Source organism: Zosterops lateralis, assembly GCF_965231275.1.
Source record: "Zosterops lateralis genome assembly, chromosome: 1".
Taxonomy (NCBI): domain Eukaryota; kingdom Metazoa; phylum Chordata; class Aves; order Passeriformes; family Zosteropidae; genus Zosterops; species Zosterops lateralis.
Window position 1 is genome coordinate 147,435,891 of NC_139762.1, and position 24,995 is coordinate 147,460,885.

Here is a 24,995-nt window from a genome sequence, read left to right on the forward strand (position 1 = left end):
TTCACAGTTAACTGTACCTGAAGGTAGGATATAATGCCACCATGTTTTAAAAAGGAAAAGGTTGAGTTTGTAGCCTGGAATATAGTATAACTTCAGGTATGGCTCCAGAACAATTCTGACCCAATTAAACTCCAGCTGATATGCTGTCTCCTAGTCTCATTCACACATCACTAGCACCTCACTCACTAAGGATATTACTGTTCATCTGATCCTGTAGGGATGCAGCTGAAAGAGGCAAATGGGTAAATAAGTCCTTTTTTTCTAATCAGGCAGCTTTTAGTTTGTTTGCTTCCTTGATCTGTCATACTGAGGGGTCAAAGAACCTCCCCAAGCCAAGTTGCTTTAAGCTGTCCTTCAAATGGCACCCTAGAAAGGCAAACAGATATCACTGGAAAAACTCTATGTAGAAAGAGAATGCATGACTAAGAACTATTAGTAAACAAAAAAGCTAACAACAGAAAACCACAGTAACATTCTGTCAGGCTGTGAAGTCTAAAGTGTTTCATTTTACTCCAAACTGTTTTTGAAAATTGACTATTATTGATAGGTATCCCTTTCCTACACATCAGTGAGAATTTGTTCTAACTTTGAGGCTTGTGATGAGCTTGTGGCTACACTTTAAGTCACTGGGTTCACAGACAGGAAAAGATTATGATTTTTACAGCAAAGAAGGTAGACTCCAGAGCTTAACATTTTATGGAAAACAAGTCTATTCTTATATTTCTATTTTTGTGAAGTGTTCCAGTTCAAATGGGTGATTCATTGTAAAAGGAATCCATTAAAGGCATAGTACCACAGATTAATCTTTTCATAGGTCGAACCATTCTCAATAAACTGAATATGGCCATTTTAAGAAAAATAGAGCACATGCCAGAGGTTACAGCCCAAGGAACAATGATAAAATTTCCTAATGCTAAGTGTAGATTGACAATGAAAAACAAATATGTATTCATGGTCTTCTCCCAGGAGAGATACATTTTGCTATCAGAATTCACCCTAAACACAGTTAATTACAGCCCAAGTGCATGCAGCTAGAGTGACTGTAAAGAAGCAATCCTGCAGAGACTTATTTTGTAAAATCACTAATTGATTTCAAACTTCCATAGTATTTCTCATTAGTACCTGCACCAGTGCTACAAAGGTATGTGCCAAACATCTAGTCCATCAACCACTGTTTTCCTACAGTACTTAACATCAACTTGTCAAGGTAAGTTCTTTGCTCTATCTGTAATTCATTACTCTTCATTACCTGTAATTCATTTACTATTTTACTTTGCTTCCCATATAGAATAAACACTTGATATTGGAGTACATATATGATATACCATTTAAAATACGTAATACATGCACATATAGGTGATTTATTAATAGGGCAATGATTTGAATCTTCTTCATGCTGAAAAACGTAATTCGCATTCCTGGTCAAGTTTAAGGGCTTTGTCATCCCTATTCAAAAGTGCTCTGCACCTTTGTGTTGTGGCCTAGGAACTCTCCTATTTAGTGTTTCCACTGAAACTACTTCAAACCATGTGCCACTTGATCTCCCCACCATGCCCTGTGGTGAGCTGCAGAGGAGAACTGAAGCCACAAAGGGAAAGAATCATGGATTGAGATAAGAACAATTTACCAGCAATGAAACAAGACAAAGAACAGTAACAGCAACAATACCAATGACAACATGTATGAGAAAAGAGGTGAATGGTGAATACATGGTATTGCTCACCCTGGGTAAACTCCTGAAAATACCTGACCCCTCTGCCATGCTATGGGACCTGGAAGTGACCCTTTCTGCCATCCCTGGAAAATGAGGCAAGTGGTATAGAATGATCTCCAGGTCTAAACCTTCCCTTCTCCCGACTACTGCAAAAATGAACCCTGTCCTGGCCAGGGACAAAAAAAATAGACATTTTATTTCTGACAAAGTCTATAATGAATTTTCAACTAGACAAGCATCATATCAGTGTAAATAAAGGCTATTTATTGCAGCAAGGCAACCACAGAATCACTAGTTTGGAAGAGACCTTCAAGATCAAGAGTCCAACTCATGCCCTAACACCAAAACCACAGCACTGAGTGCAACACGTGCTCAGTCCACCAGAAATTTTTCTATTTTGTACAAAGTCTAAAGGCTTAATTGACTTCTCAGAATATTGCAAGACAGGCATTACCCTGAAGGCTACCCCATTGCTCACTCTCACAGCTTACTACTGCTAGTAACTAAAGCAACAGTGAAGTCAAAGGATAATCAAAACATCTTCATATTTTTATTGTTTAAGTATTACAGGCTTCAAGCTTAAAAAAAGACAAATGAACAGGCACTGGACAGGAAAGTATTATGTGCACATTAGCTAGCTATACAAAAATATAACTTCCTTTACACAGAATAATAAAATGCAGCAGCTTCTCAGCCTGACATCCCAGTTATGGCACAAACGTGAAGCACACCAGGATCATCACAACATCACATATCAAAGATTAAACCACTGCACCCAAACGACAAACTTTTGCTGCACCTATTTAACAGTTTACAATCTCAACTGTAAGACTGAGAAAAAAAATATCTCCTTTGCCAGCTTTAAATGAATAGGACTGAGTTGTCTCAGTATTCAGAATATGCACTGGGATTTCTACATAGAATGTAGAAGTACAGCCCAGAAAAAGCAAACTCATTTCTCTTATACTGACAGAATTGAAAAAGCAACAATTTACAAGAAAAAGAAAGATAAGAAGGATAGAAAGCTGTGACACTCAGTAACAGCAGCCCCAAAGCATGGGCCAAATAGACATTCTCCAACACTATATGCAGTCTCCACAAGATTTGAAACTTTTCTCAAAAGCACGAGCAAAATGGGATTCTCAGCCACCTTGTGTACACAGTAAAGTGAATTATTTCACACCATACACCATTGTTCAGGTGTTTGCTCAGTCAAGAAGGAAGTGACTGCATTATCTAAGTTCATCCATCTATTCTGATATGAAAAAGCATGCTGTCCTGAAGCCTCCAGAGGAAATTACAAAACAGGAGTCCAACTTTACTTCTAGATAAACATTTAAACAGTCTTTCACTAGTTACCTGAAGTTATGGTTTGGGACTAATGGATAAATTTGCAATGGCATCAACACTAAAAATATATTTAATGTACTAATTAATGGCTTCTAACCTTTCCTACAAATTTCACCGATTTTAATTACTGTTTTAGTGAGGGTTTTTCTGATATTCAGGGGAACTGAAAATATACATGACTAAAAAAATTGTTTCACCTTCTCCAACACTGCAAATGTGAAATGACTGAGACCACGTGTCAATGATTTTTTTCCTCAAAGATGCTAAAACCCAATAGTACTATTTGAACGGAAAACAAGTTGAATATTGCAATTCAAAACACAAAGAGGTGATCTCACCAAGAAGTAGCAAAGAACATCATAGTGAAACAGACGGAATTGTGTCATCCATAAAGCTGAATTTCTCAACCTTCTTTTAAAGTGTTTTCTTGCATGCTGAAACTTGCACAACATAACAGTGAACCATTTCTCTTAACCTCTATCAGCAAACATAACTTTTCAAGTCAGAGATGCTGTAGCAATTTTTCTAATCTTTTTTTCTAACTGAAGGAGTAAGAAGTCTTCAGAGTATTCTAACTTTGATAAAAAGGTAGGAAAGTGTCCATTAAATTAACAACTCTTCTAAATACTTATGCCCTAGATAAGCTATTTGGAAAACACTTCTTGACAGAAAAGACTGTAAAGGTTGGAACAGACTGCCTAGGGAAGTGGTGGAGTCACCATTCCTGAAAGTGCTCAAAAAACACATGGACATGGCACCTGAAGACATGATTTAATGGTCATGGTGGTGCTGGGCTGACAGTTGGACTTATGACAATATTATGAGTCTTTTCCAATTTCAATGCTTCTATGATTTTACATGTTCTTTTAGAAAACATCTAAGAAACTAAAAGCATTATCAAAACAGAAGGAAATGTTTTTTATATACAATCTTATAACTTGAACTTATATTTGTTACACAATGAAATGAAAAATAAAAAAATACATCTAACTTCATCTAATATTTTGTGATTCATGTTGCCTTTAACTTCTGAGATACAGAAAGAGGCATATTAGTTTTTTGTTATGGATATTTGGTGACCTCTGTCTTTCATAACTGTGAATAACACAGGAGTTATGAAATACAGATATTTTCTATTAAGTTTGAATAGTATGAACAAAAAAAACTCTCACCTTCTCCACAAAATGACGGAATTCTCTCTCCTAATCCCCTTTTTAACATAATGGAATGCTCACTCTGATAATTTTAAATGGTGCTCCTTTCTCACATCTTCCAGGAGTTACACAGGATTCGAGTTATTACAGAATCACAGAACAGCTGAGGTTGGAAGTGATTTTTGAAGGTCTTCTGGTCCAACCCCTCAGCTCCAACAGGGTCACCTACAATCACTTGCTCAGGAGCATGTCCAGATAACTCAAATATTTCCAAGGATAGAGACTCCACAGTCTCTCTGAGTAAACTGTCTCAGTGCTCAGTCACCCTTACAGTAAAAACTGTTTCTTGATGTTCAGAGGGAACCTCTTATGTCTCACTTTGTGCCCACTGTGTCTGCTGTCAGTGGATGTAAGTTAAAATACATGAAATTCTAACAGAATACAAGAAAATGTTTCTTACTGTGAGGGGCATCAACACTGGAGAAGGTTGCCTGGAGAGACTGTCGAGATTCCATCCCCAAAGGCACTCAAATCCCAAATGGAGACATCTCTGTGCAACCTGCTCCACCTGACCCCACGTCAGCAGGGGAATCAGACTAGATTATTTCAGTCAGTCTTTCACAGCCTAAAGGACTCTGTGATTTTTTTAATCAGCTGCTGTTAAACAACACTTTCACTAGAAGTTTTTAAAAATTGAGCCAATTGTAAATTCAATCAAGCCAGCCAAAAGAAGGTGTGAGAATATAAACGTTCCAGCAAATCAAAAGAGAATACCTAGGGAAAACATTTGCCCATCATGCTCTTACCAAAAATGAAATGGCTACAAGAATCTTTGCTAAAGCCCCTTCCCATGTAAGTTCCCTAGGACACACAGGATGCCACATGATTTTAAATATACTCTGCAATATGAGATGGTGAAGAAATTTGAAACTATCTCTTTCAAATTCTGAAGTGAGTTCAGGTTCTAGGACTTATACTGCTACCTACAACAATAAATAATGAAAGTTTTATTCCTTAGGAAAGGCCAAAAGCTTTTCTTTCTAGCTCTTCATAACAATCTAGAATTCCTGGAATAAAGATTCTGAATTTCTGACATAATGAACAGTAGCATCGATAACAAAAACATCAAGTCACAAGGCAAACAGAATTACAGAATTATATACTCAAGTGGTTCAGTATCAAGACTGAAAGAAAATTTCATAACTCTGAAAATAATCTGGTGCAAAATGTGGTGTCCTATATAAATGAACACTGTGTTTGCAAATGGAATTACTGAAGCTCTTGCATTACTGATGAATAAAGGAATACACAGTGTCTGCCCTGAGCACAAAGATCAAATCCAAGGCCTTTTTTCCCCATAAAGTACTTCATAGAAAAAAAATTGATACTTTCAGAAAACAATACAAAGATATATTAGCACAAGAAATTCTAAAGGAGACTAGAGTAACAGTCAAAATTTTGCGAAAATACTTCCCCAAAATTAGGGCACCATACCAAAAGTTACCATTAGAAAATGACCAGGTAAAACTTGACAGAAAAATAGAATATGTTATACTTAAGAGCAACAGAAAACACAACATGCAGAGTCTTGAACACAGCACTTACTGTTTTGACTCATGGTGACAGACCTCCAGCGTTGGGTCGTTGTAGATGAAAGCAGCTTCTAAATCATTGACTCTCACCCTGTAAATGCGGCACTGTTTGCTGTTCAGCTTGATTCTGTTCAGGTTTGCAACTGTGGGGAATATTGTCAGCTCCACGTAACCCTATGGAAACACAAAGCAAAACCTTCTGTAAGATCTTCATCAACTCAAAAAATAGAGAGATAGAAAAAATTATTACTAATATAATTTTAAAAAATCACTGATACAAAGATGGTATTTTCACATTTAAAAAGGAAAATGATTTGCCCTTTAGATTTTCTACATTTTCTTTCATGTCATTTAACAGGTGGATTTTCGCAGCTGTAAATGAAACAAAACAGAACATGACTGACAATCAGGCCTGTTTTACTGGAAAAAAAACCTGCTTCTATTGCCTGGATTTCAAGTTATTAGTGCCACTATGTTGTATGTTTTGGTATCTGAACTTGAGACAAGGATTCTTAAAACCTAAGCAGAATTCTTTTAAACAGATATGTACATTGACAAAGGCCCTTGGAGACTTTAGGCCTGACATGATGAAAGTCTCTTCAAAGCCCAATTTGAACTGTAAATGGCTCTGTAATATTTACAAAACAGCAGCTTTCATTTAGAAATCTTTTTCTAAAAGTTCTCACAATAAGAAGGTATTTTATTTGATATATCTCAAGCAGTGACAGACTTATGAGAAGCATCAGATTAGAAAGTGTAACATATGAAGTTGTGAGTGCAGTTTTTCCTCCAAAAACATGAAGAAAACCCAGACACTTAATTTCTACTTCACACTTTATGACGGAATACTTACTACAACAGACTTTCTCTGAAAATTTATATTGTTGATACAAACTACCTGATGAGTTGTGCTGAAAGAAAAAAAGAAAAAAAAATAAGGTTTTGCACAAATGCCAGCATTTAAAATAATACTTTAACTCAATTTAACAGAAAGCCACACAGGATACATGTACATATAGATAAATACCACAAATGGAATATACTTGTATAAAAATCATTAATGATTGTCTCAATCTTTTATGCACTCTAAACCAAACAATGAATAAAAAAAGTTACCCACAATGTCAGGAAAGTCCCCTCAAAAATCAAACCAGTATGAACATTACTGGTAATACATAATACTGGAAGAGAACATAAGTTTTGAACAACACTTATCTGTCTTTAAAAATAAAGAATTATTATTTCTGTTTATTTTCCTGTAGCAGGTGTCATCTTCACAGCAGTGCATTTCATGACTCAAGATAAAACCTTGACATAATTCAACTTGTATGGCACATCACACTTTATCTGCACGTAAGATAAAGTGTCTTCCTGTGCATTAAGAAGTGACATTGCTCCAGATGACATAAAGTTTGATAAAAAAATTCCTACAAGAGAATTGCATCTAAAAATGGATTCAGATGTTACTTACATTAAGTGTATATAAGAACATTGATTCTACTTAGAAATACATTTGTGTACCAGATTTATAAAAGAATCAAAGAGGCATAACAAGAAATCTATAAAAATGGACTGAAATCCACTACCACCTGCTTTGTAGCTTGGTTGCAACCCAGATAGTGAATGTGTAAAAATGACAATTTGCTTTAACAAAGCACCTTGCTGCCAAGGCAAGCAATTTTTTATACATAAAAAAGCCCTCAAGTCCAAAAGGCTTTTTGACACAGTACATATGGAACATAACAGTATGGTCTTTTGCAATGATGCCGTGTGAAGAATTGTCCAAGGTTTGAAGAGCATAATATAAATATCTTCGTGACACTGAATGGTTGACAGACTTAATGCCCATGAAAAAGTCCTTTTACACATTAAAACATACATCTGCAACACACATTTTCTGAATGCAAGCTACACCACAAGCAACATCTCCGACCTTCTTCAATAAATCATTATTATTAATCAGCCTGATTCAATGTGCAGTGGTTTTAAGTATAGCAATTTAAAAAAAAATGGATACTTATAATTTATAGGGTCTTGGGCTTTCAAATCCTTTGTCTCCTTTCTTCCTGTTCATCCTGAACCGCAGCAGTGAACACACAGAGAGCTGACCGTCAGACTGGCACCAACACCATCCTCACTCAACGGGTCCTCCGATTTTCCCCCGTGTCCCGCCGTACGCGATCCCTCATCTCCCGGGCGGAGGGTCACCCCGGCAGTCAGGAACCTCCAGCTCCACTGAGCACCATCCTTACAGCACCGCCACCACCCAGGGCCTCTATAGAACCTTCTGTGGGTGCACACGCAGCCCCTCTGTCCGCGGGGGTGATGGAACCAGTCCGGAAGCGCTTCCTCTCCGCGGGAACTACGGAAAATACCCGGCTCAGCGGGCAGCGCCGGCGGGAGACACGGAATCAGGAGGGCCGCGGGCAGAATGGCCGGGCAGGCACGGGGGGCCGCGCTCTGGGAGCAGCGGCTGTGTCGGAGAGCCGGGCAGGGTGCGGAGGGCGCAGCGGGCCGGGGAGAGGCCGGGCCCGGCGCAGGGTCGGCCCCGCGGGTCTCCCTCAGCAGCGCGCCCGGCGCGGCCCCGCCGCAGCCGCCGCCATCTTGCCCGTCACCTCCGACCCCGCGGTGAAAGGTCACGGCCCGCCGAACTCAGCCCTAGCGGGAAAGGCCTGCGGAGTTTTGGTTTTTACAGAAGGAAGGCGCAGCGGCGGCGAGAGGAAAGGAAATAAAGAAAAAAAAAAAAGAGAGAGAGAAAAAAAAAGGGGGGAATAATAAAATAACCCTGCCGAAGAACCCCAAAGGAGAGCGGGGCCGCGCCGTGTCCCCGTGCGCAGGCGCGGCGGGTCGCGCAGGCGCGCGCCCGGGGAGGGCGGGAGCGCGGCCCGGAGCCACCTCAGCCTGTAACCCGCGGGTGGCGCCAAGAGATAAAGCTCCCTCATAACCGAGACGGCTGTGACTTTAGATTCATCTGTTTTAGGTTAAAATAAATGTTTGCATCGAAGAAGCTGATGGAAGTTTGAAAGCGTCGTTTCATTTTGAATGTCTAACAAAAGCCATCAGGAGCGTTGAACACATGGAATGATCACACACAAGAAAAATTAATTTAAACAAACCCTTCTCACAGCTGTACTGGAATTGGTATGTCGTGACATACTTAATTTCTCATTTGTTTTACAAAGAAACCCCTATGTAAATACAAACTTGGATGACAAACACAAAAGTATCAACTGTGCTGTGTATTTCAACTAAGGAGCCTTCTGGGATGCAATGGAAGGAACGTCCAAGGCTTTTCCATTCATATTGCCATTGAATTCTAGGAGTAAACTTTCCAGTGCTATAAGGGGACAGCAACTGTTGGAACCAGACAGATCTTTCCAGCAGAGCCATTCTAGGTCTCCACACAGCTGGTCACACACCACACCCCTGAACCAGCAGAATGCAGCACTGGGCACCAATAAACTGAGCTCAGGAAGTAGCTTTTATTTCCAAGTACACACACCATGCATCTTAAGAGTTTTATTTGATTTAGGAGGGGTTTCTCTCCTCTCCCCACTCAATCTACAGCTGGAATGCTGGCAGCTCCGAGCAAGGTGTTTCATACCTCATATCTGAGTCTGATGGAAAAAATACTTATTGTATCAAATAACCTACAACTGTTAAGTTTAAAATATACATCTGAAAACGATCAAAAATTAAACTCTGGTTTACTGACATGCACACAATCCTTTTTAATGATTACAAAATTACCATCTCAGGCACACACCACTTCGTGGCAGTACTAGAAAAAGATCCTGTTCCATTGCTCTACACAGAACAATATTTTACTGTAAGGTTTCAAGGCACAATTTCTATGTGCAGTTATTTGCCATAACAAAGATTAAAAAAATAATTGTACTACAAAGTTTTGTAGGTTCTTTAAAAAAAACACAAGCAGTTTTCTGTAAAGCATTAGTTTTACCTCAGCTATGTTTTAAAGACCGTTTATAGGAAATTCGTAACACAATGTCCAACTACTTTCTCTCATATTCACACTTCAATTAGGTTTTTTTGTAATATACATAAGGCCATTCATGCCAAATATTAAAGTGTCAGGTGCTTGTGCAGATGGTGTTCATAGACATGACCTTAAAAAGAAACACTTTTCAAAATTAAGACTGGTGTAGCCTCAATGGAGAATGATTTGTTCATGAGTCTGATGAGCTCTGTGCTATTCAAAATGTGAACACTGCAATGAAACTTTAATCTTTAAAAATGGCCACTAATGGGCAGAAGACTAAAATTTCCATTTTGCTATTCAAATAAATTCAATTGAGGGGGTTTTAAATTTTCATTTCAGACTTACGGACAAACAGATTAAGCGTATATTCAAGAAGCAGGTCAGCTCCTAGCTTAACTTGACACAAAGGAGAAAGAAGCTGGGCAAAGGAAAGCTGGCAAAAGAAGGTGAGCTGAATGTTATTCCTTAGAGGTCACAAGTGCTCTCACACTCTCAGCTGGGCAGAAAACACAACCTCTTCAAGCAGCCTAGCTGCTTAAACTCAAGTACATTGTATAATGATGGTTGGCAACTCCTTTCCCCAGAAGGCAGCAGCAAGTAACATTCACTGTTACTACATTCAGTATCCTCAGTTCTTCAAACAATACTTGTTATGAGATGGGTCTTCTAGAATTATAAACTTTAACACCATTCAGCGTTGAGGAGCGAGCATATTTTGTCAAAAGAGCACCAACAGTCTGCTTCTCTGCACACAGGTCTCTAAAGAGGAAATAAAGCACATGACATTGGGATTAAGAGATAATCTCACACAAAATGAATCTGTAAAATATTTGTAACTACAGCAATAAACTGGATTAGGACATTAGGAAAAAAAACCCAAACTATTCTAGCTATCACATAATGCTTTAAAGTTTAGAACTTACCTTGACATATAAGCACTAGGCAAAACTACATTACTTACTTCAGAAAAAAGAATTTTGGGTTTTAGGTTGAGTTATTATTATTACTGTTCTCTAACAGAGTCTTCAACCTAGCAAAACAGTTACACTACAGTAAATTTAGAGCCACTCATAAAGGGTTGATGCAGTTACTTCTGGGTTAGTATCAATAAATGCTCACATCTATCACAGTGGACATTCCAGATAATGCAGTAGTGTAAGTCATAACCACCAAAGGAACAAAGGATGCAGTACAGGAAGCACTACTGCTCTATAGTTCTAGTTTTGTAAATATAGAGACTCATTGTAAATGTCAGGAAGTTTAGCCTTTGAATTGTCTGCTTTATCAAATGAGAGTTATCACCCATTTAAACCCAGTACGATCAGCTTTTTACACACATTTTAAATCCAAACGAGAGTTACAGATCCCAGAGGTGGGTATTATATTCATATAGAAACCATGTTAATTTAGAATGAAAAGTATAGTAGTATCATTGGGGCAGTGATAGCTCATCAGAAGCCAGCTGTGTAAAAAGGGAAGAATATAATACCAATTATATTTTAATAGAAAGAAATACATCCTTACTGTATATAAGGGGTAATATCCACTTCTGTCCATTTTTGCCGTATGCCAAATAAGCTGTTGAATCTTTCCTGATTGTCTTCAGGTAAGTCTTCTACTTTTAGCAGAAAGATGGTCTCTGGTCTTGAGTTTTTATCCACAAGAGCCAAGCCCTGTAGACCAGCGTCAGAAAGGAAATGTTAAGTACCAACAAAGCAATTAAACTTCCTTTCTTCTGACAATATTCCATAGAAGTTGCTCTTTGTAGATCCAAAGCTGCCTAGAACTGCACTACTAGAGGCAAAGTGAAAAAGTACCATAAAGGCACTGTTTTACAGGCAGTATTTATAATTTCCTTTATGACAAGAAGAGAGAATCCACTGGGTTCCAACATCTCTCTACCTTCTTTGAGCAAAAGGATTCTCCTAGTGTTTGCTACTCTTCTGGCTGTCACTACAATCTGTTCAACAACAGCTTCAGCTTCTGTTCCAGTCACATTTACAAGTAGTAACAGTACAGCTGCAACCTTTCTTCAAACAGTGAAATGTGCCTGAGTTACAGAAACCTGAATTAGCATGATTCCAGACTACTGGTGCTTGAATTCAAGTATGCTTCACAATATCCTCTATAAGTTGACAGAAACAACACAATACCCAATAATGGATAAAATCTATATATGACACAAGTCAGTTACAGCCTAGTCACAAAAGAATCCATACTTCTTTAATGTGTTTACCTGAAGCTGATCAAGCCTTGTTGTCATCCCCTCAGGGACACTCTGTTGCCAGACTTCTTCAAAATCTGATAGATTGAATTTAACTGCATTTTGCAAAAGCATTTGTGCTATAGCTCTGCATATTTTATCTTCACGCATTTCAAAGAAAACCTCCCCTGCTAAGAAGCAAAAACTAGGTTATCTTGGGTTCTTGCCTTTTGATAAAAGAACAGCCTTGTATTTCCATTCTGTTCTACAGTCTTCTACACACCAAGCATCCTCTTTTTTCTTTTCCTTGGGAAATCATTTGACTTGGTATTAATTTGGATAAATTATGGTATCTTCTCATTCTCAAGAACAAATTATGCAGAATGCAGCAGCACTGTCCCAAGTACAATATTAATTTGTATCAATAAGTGTTTGCCCTCCATGTTTTCCCCTTTCACAGTGTATCGTTCCTCCTACAGCTCTCATTCCTATTTCTGAATGCCTTGTATTAAAGCATTTGCTAAAACAACTAACAAAACTTTCACTCCTTTAATCACCTTTATGAGATTACGAAGGGATGAAACTTCATTTTCTCTCACACTGGCTTGGCTAAAATTCTCTGAACCAAATCAGGTATAAACACTTCCTTCTATTGTTTCAGCCACCTGTCAGACTCATTCCTTGTGCAAACTGCCTAAATATATTAAGACAAGAGTCTGTTGTGACTCCAATTACTTTTTCCTAAGTCCTTTAATGTTGAGCGCAACTCCTATTTCAGCCAAAGGTGAGATGAAAGGCACCGTGGAGAAGACTTCACATTGAGATTAGAGCAGTGCAGTATTATATCTGTGTGTGAGATGGACAGAGGAAATCTAATCAATACAACCAGCAGATCTTGTGCTGCAGTTCAAGAGATCAAAGGCAGATACCTACTTCAGGCAAGCTGAATTCATGCCATTGACTACTCATAATAGCACAATTAATTGCTTAAATATCTGAGATCTTTGAGGGTATCTAAAGAGAGATGCCAGCTAAATTTTAGTAGTAATCTCTCTTTAGTCATGAAATTATGGATTGTAGACAGCTAATAAATCATTTCCAGTACCTCTGTTCACAGTTGTCTTGTACAATTTAATAGCCTTTTTTTTTTTCTGTGAAACTTCCTTTAACAATTGTACTGATTTTTGGCCCAGTTTGCTCCCTCCCTTATACTAGCACTGTAGCATACTCATTTTTTTTGGCAATTCTTGGGCCAAAACCTACATTTCATCATTAATAACCATTTATTTTATGCAAAGTTAAACCATATAAGCTTTCCCAAACTTACCATCATCAGTGTATTTCCTGCCGTAGCTTAAAAGAATGTGTTCTATCATCTCTCTGGAGAAAAAAAAAAAAAAAAACAGAAATCAAGTTCTAATACTGTTTACTAGGACACTACTGAAACAGTTACAAAAAGATTAAGAAACAGGTATGGAGAAAAAAATAAATTGCATAGAATGGATGATGAGACACATTTTTGTGGGTGAAATGAAGAAACTGGTAAAAAAAACAAAGTAAAAGGGAGAACAAAAGGGGACAAATAACAGATGGAAGCTGATTTAACCTGTCAACCCCAAAGGTCTCTTCCACTTTCTATTTATAACTAGCAAAGACTAAAATGCATAAGGAAAATAAGGAATAGAGACTGTTGCAATATCACTTTTTTCCTAATAAGAAAGAATTGTATCAGAAACAGTGTGGCCAGCAGGACCAGGGCAGGGATTGTCCCTCTGTACTCAGCACTGCTGAGGCCAAGTGCTGTGTCCAGTTCTGGGCCCCTCACTGCAAGAAAGACATTGAGGGGCTGGAGTGTGTCCAGAGAAGGGCCACAGAGCTGGGGAAGGGTCTGGAGCACAGGTCAGATGATGAGCAGCTGAGGGAGCTGGGGGTGTTCAGCCTGGAGAAAAGGAGGCCCAGGGGAGACCTTATCACTCTTTAGAGCTCCCTGAAAGGAGGCTGTAGCCAGGTGGGGGTTGGGACTCTGCTCCCAGGTAAAAAGTGACAGGATCAGAAGAAATGGCCACAGATTTAGATTGGATATAAGAAAAATTTCTTCATGGCAAGCATTGTCAAGCACTGGAACAGGCTGCCCAGGAAGTGCTGGAGAAACCACCCCTGGAGGTATTTAAAAGACCTGTAGATGTGGCACTTAGGGATGTGAATCAGCACTGGAGTTGGCAGTGGTGGATTAATGGTTGGACTCAATGATCTTAATGTTTTTTACCAGTCTGAATGATCCTATGATGCAAGTCAAAAATTTAGCAATTAAATATCCCTTACTGAATAACAGGCACTTTTCTGAAGCTCTGTCATAAAATTATAGCCTAATTGCAGATATCTTTTTGAGCCAAAAGCCAATATAATGGAAAATGCTACATATTGTAAACTTAAGACTTTTTTAGAGTGGGAATTTTGAATTACACTAGAAAACGTACCCCCCTCTCAAATAGTATGCAACAGGTAAACCGAACATTTTTGGCTAGCTATAGATTCAGAACAGGTATTTCAAGATGCTCAGCAATTTACAACTTAAGCACAAGCTACTTCCATCATTTACAACACAACACTAATGTTTCTACTATGAATCAATGGGAATATTACCAATAAACACTACAATCAGTTTACTAACCTGTCTAAAAATTCCCTTGAGTATTTTTAGAAACACAGAAAATATATCATTTACATCATTATAACTAAAATCTACATTTGCAAGACTATAATTTTAACAGACAGTTAGTAAGTACTGTAATTACTAATAGTTAATAATGAATATAGGTAATTTGAAGTACTAAAAAATAATAGTTTACCTGGGTTCTAGAGTTCCAAGTTCTTGAAGGCAGACACCCAGAGGAACCTTACTCAAAGGCCAGGACTCTGAGTCTATTAGCTGAGTCACATGATTCAAGAGTTTCATCTCATAGTCAAAATCTAGAATTCTCCAATATCCTGCCAAACAGAGCACCAAACAAAACACTGTTAGAAGGAGAACATTAACACCTTACTTCTATTGCCATTAAGACACATTACTAGAGTCTGAACATTCAGGTCACACATTTACAACATGCAGCAGCTTTCTGCCTTTTTCAGGATTAAAAGCTGAGAAAAGGAACTAAATAGTAAGAGCAAATGTAAGGAGAATGAAACTTAAAAATCTCAATTGCTTGTAATTCTTTAACGGTCACAGATCCAAAGCCACTACAAGTATCACTCCAAGATGAATCAGATGTAGAAAATAATATTTATTTCAGGAACAGAACTGCATGAACAAAACCAGCTGCATTGGCCCTACAAAGCAACAGCTCAGGTCCACAGAAGTTCACAGAAATCCAGACAACTCTAGGACTGCCATCACCTTGTGTCCCAATGATAGTCTGAGCATGGCCCAAAGTTAAGGATGAGTAGGACCTGTCCCAAGGGGAGGCACTTAAGCCTTTCCTCACACTGAGATAAACCCAGTCCAGGAGGACAAAGGACTATGACAAGGACAGGGTTACCTAAGAATCAACTATTTTTGCCTCTAGAACTACAGAAAGCAGTACCCACTCATTCATGAAGGGCGTGACCAGCTAAAAAATATTCATGCTGTCAGTGGGGTAACCTGATGCCAGTGTTTGTAGCAGTAAAGGAGTTATCCAAGAAAGAGAGACTGGCAGTGCCTGCTCAGCTTCATCCTTCTGATCAGATTTGCAGAGCACATGGATCTATGGAAACAAGTTTTAGAACTTTGAAGTAGCTTGCACCTTGAAAGACAAGGATATGGAATGGGCCTTAGAAAAAGGAGACATATTTTGGGGGAAATAGCAGGGTTATTTCCTGATAGGTAATAATATTCTTTAGATATGAATACCTTCAATTTTGCAAGCATCTATAACTTGCAATTGGTGGAGTATTTCTTCTTCGCTTGCTTGAATCAGATTTAACAAATCTTCTGTTGTATACTGCAATAAGGAAAAAAAAGAAGGAAATAAAAGAGATTATTCTTACTTCTTTGCTTCAGCAACCATACTAAATATAAGCTATAACGAACGAAAGACTTAAGATAGATTTTTTTCCCCCAGACTCTGAATTTTCTAAGGTTTGCCATACTCTCTGAAACCTTTCCTGTAACTTAAAGCATTTTCTCAAAGGGTTATTCAATATAAAAGGCAGTCTAACTACAGGAAAGTCTTTGTACCAGGCATAAGCAATATACATGTATTCCCAGAATTCAAACCAGCACAAACAGACCTTGTAAGTGAAGTATCCCAGCAAAAATGAAAAGTTAATGTGTTCTGGCTTTTCTGAGATGGGATACTGTGGTGAAGACATGGGTGGAACAGAAGTTATCATGAAGAGTGAAGTAAATGGAAGAAATACCAGACTTCAATGCACAGGAAGTAGGACACCAATTCCCTTATTCACACTAGAGCCTTTCAAATCAACTCTAACATTAAAGTTCTGTTGATTATAGTTCAAGAATATTTCCTATCAGAAAGAAAAACATTGGATTAAGTATTGGATTGAGATCTATCAGACTATAGGAACACAAATGGAACATACCAACACTAAGATTGGATCATCCACATGTTAAAAAACCATTTAATAAATACAGAAAGGCCTCCACTTCCTGCTATGCTATTCCTATCAGAGTATGTTGAAGTACTATCAGGCCAAGTTCCCATCTGTACGCCAATGAGGGATGATCCTATTATACAGTACTTAAAAAAAAAAAAAAACAAAACCCACTGCCAGCAATTGGGAGCAAAAATATCCCCAGATCAGTATGTGTGGTTGAAGTTTAACTGCCATTCAGATGCCTTGCACACAAGTCCTATGTTTCTGCTGTGATGTGAGCCCAGCAATCTCACCAGCTTTTCTGAATACATCACTGCTCTCAGCTCTGATGCTTTTATCAGCTGCATTGCCTGTGCAAACATAAATGGAATGGGTTGACTTGCACCATGTCCACACCAGCAACTTCCAGATAATGTATTTAATATGTTTCTTGTCCTTATCCTTATCAGAAGTCTATGATCATCTGAGTATGCCATGTCATTTCACTGTAAAATTCAGTACCAGCCTATATATTTATAAGCTTTTCTCTAGTCTCCTAAATCACAACACTATGCAACAGGTTCCCTACAGTGCCATAGATGTTTATGGCTCTTTTGCTGGAGTTCTCTGTGTACAATACAGTCCTGAAAATCATGAGAAGCTTACGGTAAACAACCAAAAGTAATTTGTTTTCAAACAGATTAAAGGTGGCCTATTAGTTCCCAGCACATGATAAATGTTACGTGTAAGCAAACAAAACAACAGAAATCATTACTACACATACATTGTTTGGAATTTCAGTGAGAATTAGTCTCATAGGAAAGAGCTTTCCCCTGCAGAGTTTTCAGATTCATTTAAGAACTTCACCAAAGGCAAGGTTAAGACATGTCTACATTTATCAGATATATCTAGTTGTTATTCAGTAAGCTACTAGAGGTAATACATCCTCCTTCAAATTTTCTCCTTTCGTTTTCAAACAATTTAAACTCTTTAACTTTTGCCATCCCTTATTTTGCTGTATGTTCACCTATGCATACATCAGCAAAAGTAGGCAATTCTGGGGGCAGGATTCTGTAACTAATCAGAAATCAGCCTGTTAATCATCCAAGAAGAGAGAGGCATCATGTCTCTCCAGCGAAAATTAACATCTGTGTTTGCACGTCCAAGCACATGCAGATGGTTTGTTGGTGTCAGCTTCAATCAAGCCTCAGCATAAAATACTTGGGAGCAACTACTTTTTGGTTTTAAAGTCAAAAGGAAAACCAACCAAACTAACAAAACCCCAGAATTTTTATCAGCCTTTTATCTAAGATCATATGCTGCACAATCCAGGTCTCTCCATTACTCTTTAGGTCCCAAATTGAATTTCCTGGAAACATGGTAAGACAGCAGGACAGGATTTCATTTGTTTTCCCTTCTTTTAGTGTGTCTTATTCCATGCCTTATATAATCCTTGTTACTCTCTTCCACTCCCTTCTTCTCTTTGTCATCACCAATTTACTGATTGGCAAGCAGTTTGCACATGGGTGTGCTCTGACCTCATACATGACAGACCCAAAGAAGAAAAGGCTGCATTATACCTTACTAGTCATGTAACTCTCAAGGAATTTAGAAAAGATTCTGAAGGTTGTCCTCCAAGAAACTTCCCCAGGAAAAGGGAAATGCCCAGTCTTCTTTGATGTCCTTTGTTCTCCTCTTTTAACTAATAAAACAGTTGCTTACCTGTACTCACTGGAAGGACTAACTACATCCACCTTGTTTAGAATAGAAGGGGTAATTTATTAATAAAAAATATTAATGCAAAGAAGCACTGTCAATCATGTAAAGGAAAGGGATTTTTCTGCTTAAGGATGTATCTTCACTTTAATTTGCTCGTTACCAATTACAAGAAAGCAATTTACACAGCTGATTTACCTTTGAAAATGTTGAAGTCTGATCTTTCTGACTATCAGGCCCTTCATATGGATCTTCCATTAAAAGCTTCCTCAGTTTCTTCAGTTTTGGTCGACATCTCCTTAATTCCCAATAGTTCTTGGAGAAACCAACAATCTACAAGAGAAAACAGCGACTCTTTAAACATTTTAGCATAGCATCTGGATTCAAAGCTGCTTGCCAAAAATTATCAGCAAGCAGTGTTAATCTAGTCACTGAAAACAAGAAACTATTAATAGGGAAATTACTTTAAAGACAAAACAATCATTGCAATGTTTTCAATAAAAATTTACTACAGACATTGAAGAATAGAAACCCACTGTTGATTAATAAAAACATGCTTGTAGTGTGTAAGACAAAGGTATTTTGGGGTATTTTAGAAGTCCTCCATTAAAAAAAAAAAAAACAACTAAAACTTTAAAATAATATTCCATTTAAATCAACTACAAGCAAAACCACCTATATATATAAGAAATCATATATCAATTCTAATACACAAAAGTCTCTTAATATTAATCTGTTACATAACTGGATTGGCAAAAAAAAAAATCAGCTAAACACCAATTTCCTGATAAACTTCAAAGCTTCATGTCAATTAACATTTACTAAAGTGCTAGGCTTTTTTCCTGCCAAGTTGTTTTCTGATCAATTTGGTAATAAGAAGATACTCGAGACAATAAATAATTCTAATTAATATTCCAAAGCTTCTAACCTGAGCTGAGCTCTGTGAGGTGAGTAAAATGGCACATGTTTAAGCTGTGAGTATCAGTGGTGCAAGTGATACAAATATCAGCACCAAGACTGCAAGTGAAGGCCAGTGAAGCCCCAAAGTACTGAGTACACACAGTAGCTTTTGCTATGTTTCACAATTTGCAATGTAAATGAACAATCTAACATTCTTGAAATCATTTTGAGAGCTCTTAGAAATAAAACTTTGAAAATAGCTCCTAAGCAAATGCCATTTTGTGATGTGCAACTTCACAGGAATAGTGAAATTACTAAATGTAGCAAAAAAAAAAGGCATATGGAAGAATATTACTTTCTCATTAATCTACTTCAGCTTGAATTAACTTTTTACAATAGCTCATTAGAGACCTCATGAAGAACTGAAGTTGAAGTAGGATTATTCATCAATGACGCCATTATGTCCATTACAGCAAATAATTAACTAACAATATTTGCCTAGCTATTTTTAATAGAATTTTATTAACTATGTTTCAGGAGGGCAGAGAACAAAGAATTCCTAAACTGAGAACTCTAAGATCACTCACTTTGACAAATGTTTTGATACACTAATTGAAAGAGCCACCTTTAAATACATTTCTGTATTTAAAAAATAGTATTCAGACACGAAATGATAAAAATCTCCCTTCTGGGGAAAGCACTCCTAAAATCAACCTGTAAATAGCTTACTTTAAAAACAGTTGCTGACACTGAGCAATTTTATTTTCTTAGCAAGCTTTTACTACTTACCACAAGTAATTATTATGCACAGAAAACAAACCACAGTTTTTAATTTTTGGAAACAATAATTATCACACATTAAGGAGAATGTTCAGCTGTCTCAGGAAGGATCCTTAAGGCATTTTGGACACCCTGAGGCATAGCACAGCCCTGTGTAAAAAGCACATTTATAAAGACATCCTCCTGGAACTGGTCAATACACAAAAAATCTTGTGGACACTTGTCCTTTCTCCAGTGGCAGCCTGCAATAGCAGCTAAGCAATACCACAGGGCATCTAAAATGGCATTAGAAGCCTATGTTGAGGCAACTGAATCCCTGCTGGGCTTCACATACACATCTTAGACAAAATACAAGAAATTATAGAGAATAAGAAAGCAGAGAATTAAAGCAAACAAACAAAACCCCTGAAAGACACACCTGTGGATGAATAATATTACAAGATGCTGGATCTGCATTCAGCTCCTCTGGAGTTTTGCAGCCAGGAACAAACAGCAGCATATTTGAGGTATCTGCTATTTTCATGTCATAAGTTTTATCTTTGCTGCACAACACTGCGTGTTCGTCCTTTTCACCACGGATTACTAGGCTGGAAAAAAAAGGCACAGAAATAATGAGGTACTTTTACCTGAACACTTATTAAACTTGTCTGATATTTTCTCACATTTATACATTGGTAAAGAAATTGCAAAGTGCAGGTCTGTTTGGCTGCAGCAGTCACAGTTCACCAAAACATAAAGATGGAAATGTCAATTAATCTAATCGACTATGTTTTTCCCTCTCATTTAAGTGTGGGAAAACTCAAAAGACAAGCATTTAAAGTTTTTATGCAGAACACAGCTGAATGCCTACAGTCCTACACCAGTTCACTCAACCCCACTAAAACACTGCTTAACTTATGCTTCATACGTGAATTAGTTCACTAATCTTAGAAATCAGATTACAGCGAGAGTTGTTCTTTAATGAGGACTGAAGCTGCTCCACTGTGAAACAAAAAAGCAAACAGAAATTGTGTCTATTGTGCAGAGCCCTTCAGATAATTCATACCTATTTTCTTGTAAGTAATTCCAAACAAGAAAGAAAATCATCTAGAACAATTCTGGACAAAGAGACTACGTAAACCACCCTCTTCAGCTCACATACTTGATTAAGTGCAGATTCTGCATGAGGAGGTGATAATACCAAAGCAGGATCACAACAGGAGAACATTCAGTTCCCCCCAGGCTACATATACTAACCTAAGTGCTCAGATTCATTTTAATGAAACTGCTCCTCTTGTTTCCCCAAAGCCTGAATGCATGAACAAAGCTCAGCTATGCCCCAAGGGACTGACATGATTCAGTTCTCTCACAGATAATACTTTATCAGTATTGCACTAAATATGAATGGGCTCACTAACATACATGTCAGAGAACTACTTTCTTTAGAGGGACTTCTCATTCTGTATCACTTTAAAGATTTTCCTTATGTCACTGGAATTGTAGTAAAGGAAGAAATTTAAAACATTATCAAAACCTTATTTAGAACCTGCTCTTGGTCCAGCGTTTGGTGTCACGTAACCATCCTACGCTATGCCCATGTTAATACTGCACATCCTTCCCCGCCAATTTGTCTATCTTTAGGCACCCTGCCATCCAGCAGACCTCAAAAGTTCTAACAGGAAAAATCTCAAAGTCAGCAGCATTCTTTTAGAGACATAATCTCTTTTCTAAACCTGTGTTTCTGATCACAGACCATCCCGACTTGGATGGGACCCACACGGATCGCTGAGTCCCGCTCCTGGCCCGGCGCAGGACTGCCCAAACAAACACACCCTGTGCCCGAGAGCTTCTTGAACTGTGGCAAGTTTGGTGCTGCGACCACTTTTTGGGGAGCCCATCGCAGCATCTTCTGAGTGTTGTTCAGAAGCCTCCACAGCAGAAAGTTTTCCATTAAAAAAACACAAACAAAGAAAAACCAAATAAAAAACCAACAGAAACCCCCAACATGCTTCTTATAAGTCTAAATAGTTTTTAGTTTCCAGCAGGTTTAAGGTACTTAGGGGGCAGCTACGCAAACCGCACCAGAGGAACACAAGTGTGGCCAAACCCGCCTTCCCGGGCCCTCCCGCCGGGCCGTACCTGCGGCCCGCCTCCAGCTCGGCGCACAGCCCCGGCTCCAGCTGCAGCAGGCAGCACTCCCCGCCGCCGGCCTGCGGGCCGAAGCTGAGGCACTGCACGGCCGGCAGCAGCTCCGCCGGGTTCAGCTTGGCCGTCTGCAGCGTGGCGTCCACCTGGGCGCGGCTCCGCACGGCGGGCCCGGCCCGCTCCGAACTCCGCGCCACAGCCGCCATTGCCCGCCCCGCCCCGGCCGGGCCCGGCACACGGGGAGGCGCGCGCAGCCCGGGTTGGCTCCGCGGTTGACGGACGGGCGGCGGGGCGGGCGGGAAAGGCTCGGGGTTGTGAATGGATGACTTCTCTGTGCGCCTCCGCCGGCTCTAATTTGGGACAAACCTTCCGATTTCATTTCTGTCGGGCTGCACAGGAGCCGGGCTGTGCTGCAGTAAAATCTCTCGTTATGCAAAAAATACGACTAAAATGTGCAAAAGTAAATAAAATTATAAAACGTTGCATAAACAGGCCCGATGTGGAAGTCACTGCCCAGCTTTGAGGCAACATAAAATCGCAGATGTGTTCAGGATGGAAAAGGCTTCTAATATCATCAAGTCCAAGCCTTTATCCAGCGCTGGCAAATCCGGCACTAAACCATGTCCCTGAGTGCCGCACCAGCGTGTCTTTTAAACACCCCCAGGGATGGTGACTCCACCACTTCCCCGGGCAGCCTGTCCCAGAGACAGACCACCTTTTCTGTGGAGAAACTGTTCCCCACTATCCAAGCTAAACCTCTGCTGGTGCAACCTGAGCCCACTTCCTCTCATCCTGTTACTTCTTAGCTGGGAGAATTCCTGCCTGGCTGCAGCCTCTGTTCAGGGAGTGGTGGTGAGCAATAAGGCCTCCCCTGAGCCTCCTTTTCTCCAGGCTAAACACCCTCAGCTCCCTCAGCTGCTCCTCATCTGACCTGTGCTCCAGACCCTTCCCCAGCTCTGTTGCCCTTCTCTGGACACACTCCAGAACCTCAGTGTCCTCCTTGTACTGAGGGGCCCAGAACTGGACACAGCACTTGAGGTGTGGCCTCAGCAGTGCTGAGTACAGGGAGAAAATCCCTGCCCTGGTCCTGCTGGCCACACTGTTTCTGATCCAGGCCAGGATGCCATTGGCCTTCTTGGCCATCTGGGCACAAACTGGCTCAGTTCAGTCACTGTTGACCAGCACCTCTTTTTCACCCAGGCCTACAGCATTACTGTGCCACTCTCAAAGTTTTCCCTTGACACCAGAGCGTGACAGCAAGTGTGGAGAGAGGGAGATCGAGTGTCCAAGCCCCCACAGTGGGCCTGGCAGTGGGTGGGAAAGCACTGCTGAGGCAGCTGCCACCCGCTGGCGTCACTCACCCTGGGTCCTTCTGTCCTTCTGGGGACGGTCTGACCAAGGGCAGCTATCCACAGGTTCTCATGCATACATGATCCCTCAGGAAAGGCCTTGCACAGCCTCCACGTGGAGCTTCGTCTCCCCATGATTCAGGGCTGAGCTCAGGTTCTTGCTGTGGCCTGATGGGGCTGCCAGAGGAAGCTGTGAGGAAGTGCTCGAGCTAAAGCCATGACACAAATGAGTGGAAACCACAGGCATGTGCAATTATTGCAATGGAAAAAGTCTGCAGCTCTGAAATTCAACTGGAAGTCTATTGATGTCCTTAAAACATAAGAAGAAAACAGAAGTAGAGGCTCAGAACACAGCACCTAAGCAGCAGCAGAAGTCAGACTTCTGCAAGGAGCAGCACACGATGCCTCTTCCCTGCTTTGTCTAGGACAACTGGCTCCTCAGGCACTCACTGATTTTTGCTGCAGGGCATATTACACTCAGCCTGGTAGTGTGTTAGCCCTAGCTGCCTGCTGTGTGCATCAGATAACAACTAGTTAGTTACTCAGTGGTCCTAAGTTATGTCTATGCATTTGCAGAGTACCTCTGTGCTTGGTGTACATCTGTACCAAATGACCTAGATGAGAAGGTCATAATCCCTTTTATGTGGGAACCACAGAAGCAGGAGCTGGTGGGATGGAGCTGGCTTGGTTCAGTCCCAGCCTGGAAGAGAACAACTGTTGTTGTATGTGACTGAGTCAGGCATCTTCTGCCTTCAGAAGGTGGTGCCTGAGTGGTGCCAGTGAGGCAACTGGCCCTGGAGAAAACTTTGGCTGAAGTTATTAGGCAGTTACCTCTGTCACAACAGATGTGCAGTGGTTTGCTCAAAAACTCAGAAATCTATCATGTTTTCATGTTTTGTTTCATTTATTGGAAGGTGGAAACACCGTCATTGTGCACACAGGAAACCAGAGACACTCCAACTCTGGCTAGTTTCTGCTAATGCGTAGGTGCAGACTGATACATGTCTAGTCTTATTTGAGACTTACATTTTGCTTTAATGTAAATCTCTTCATGCACACCTCTCAGGTAAGTCAGAAAATCACTTCTTACCATGTAAATGCTGAAATAGTTACTAACTGAATAGCAGTTTATTTGTGCTGGCTTTAATTTTTACCTTAATTTGTGCAATTTTACAATGATCTCACACACCTGCTTCTTCTTCTTTCTACTTTTCATTCTGTGAAATAAAAAAAAAATTCTGGTATAGACAAGAAACTGAATCCAAAACATGGGTTCATGAAGTTTGTATCTTAGGATGTTGCCGTGCGCCTGTTCCTCGCGGCTAGCCCTAGGCACACATGACAGCAACCTGCCGCTTTGGATCCTCCACCTCGCCCTTAGAGCTGTCCCACCGCAATGGAGCCGACAGGAAATGAGAGAGGGACTCTCCGGGAGTTGGGAAGGAAGGTTTATTCCAAGCCCGGGTTCTCCGAGGAGAGCCCCGAGAAACGCAGTGCACCGGCTTAAATACAGAAAATCACAGGGGTGGGGAAGGCAC

The 24,995-nt window shown here is 39.8% G+C and overlaps 2 protein-coding genes across 2 annotated transcripts in view; both read right to left on the reverse strand.

The window, feature by feature from the left end:
- Positions 1 to 8,876, reverse strand: part of TAF2 (TATA-box binding protein associated factor 2) — a 60,105-nt gene extending 51,229 nt beyond the window's left edge. The window contains 3 exon segments of the mRNA XM_083855166.1: positions 5,824 to 5,984; positions 6,664 to 6,717; positions 7,831 to 8,876. Of these exon segments, the coding sequence (XP_083711292.1) occupies positions 5,824 to 5,984; positions 6,664 to 6,717; positions 7,831 to 7,884 (269 nt within the window). The 5' untranslated portion in view covers positions 7,885 to 8,876.
- Positions 8,877 to 9,359: 483 nt separating this feature from the next.
- Positions 9,360 to 23,592, reverse strand: DSCC1 (DNA replication and sister chromatid cohesion 1; the record flags this gene model as incomplete). Its single annotated transcript, XM_083861130.1, has 10 exons — positions 9,360 to 10,569; positions 11,335 to 11,483; positions 12,047 to 12,201; positions 13,341 to 13,393; positions 14,863 to 15,001; positions 15,903 to 15,993; positions 18,503 to 18,637; positions 20,403 to 20,571; positions 22,103 to 22,458; positions 23,470 to 23,592. The coding sequence occupies 10 exons, from the start codon at positions 23,590 to 23,592 to the stop codon at positions 10,461 to 10,463; spliced, it is 1,479 nt and encodes a 492-aa protein (XP_083717256.1). The 3' UTR covers positions 9,360 to 10,460.
- Positions 23,593 to 24,995: the final 1,403 nt, after the last annotated feature.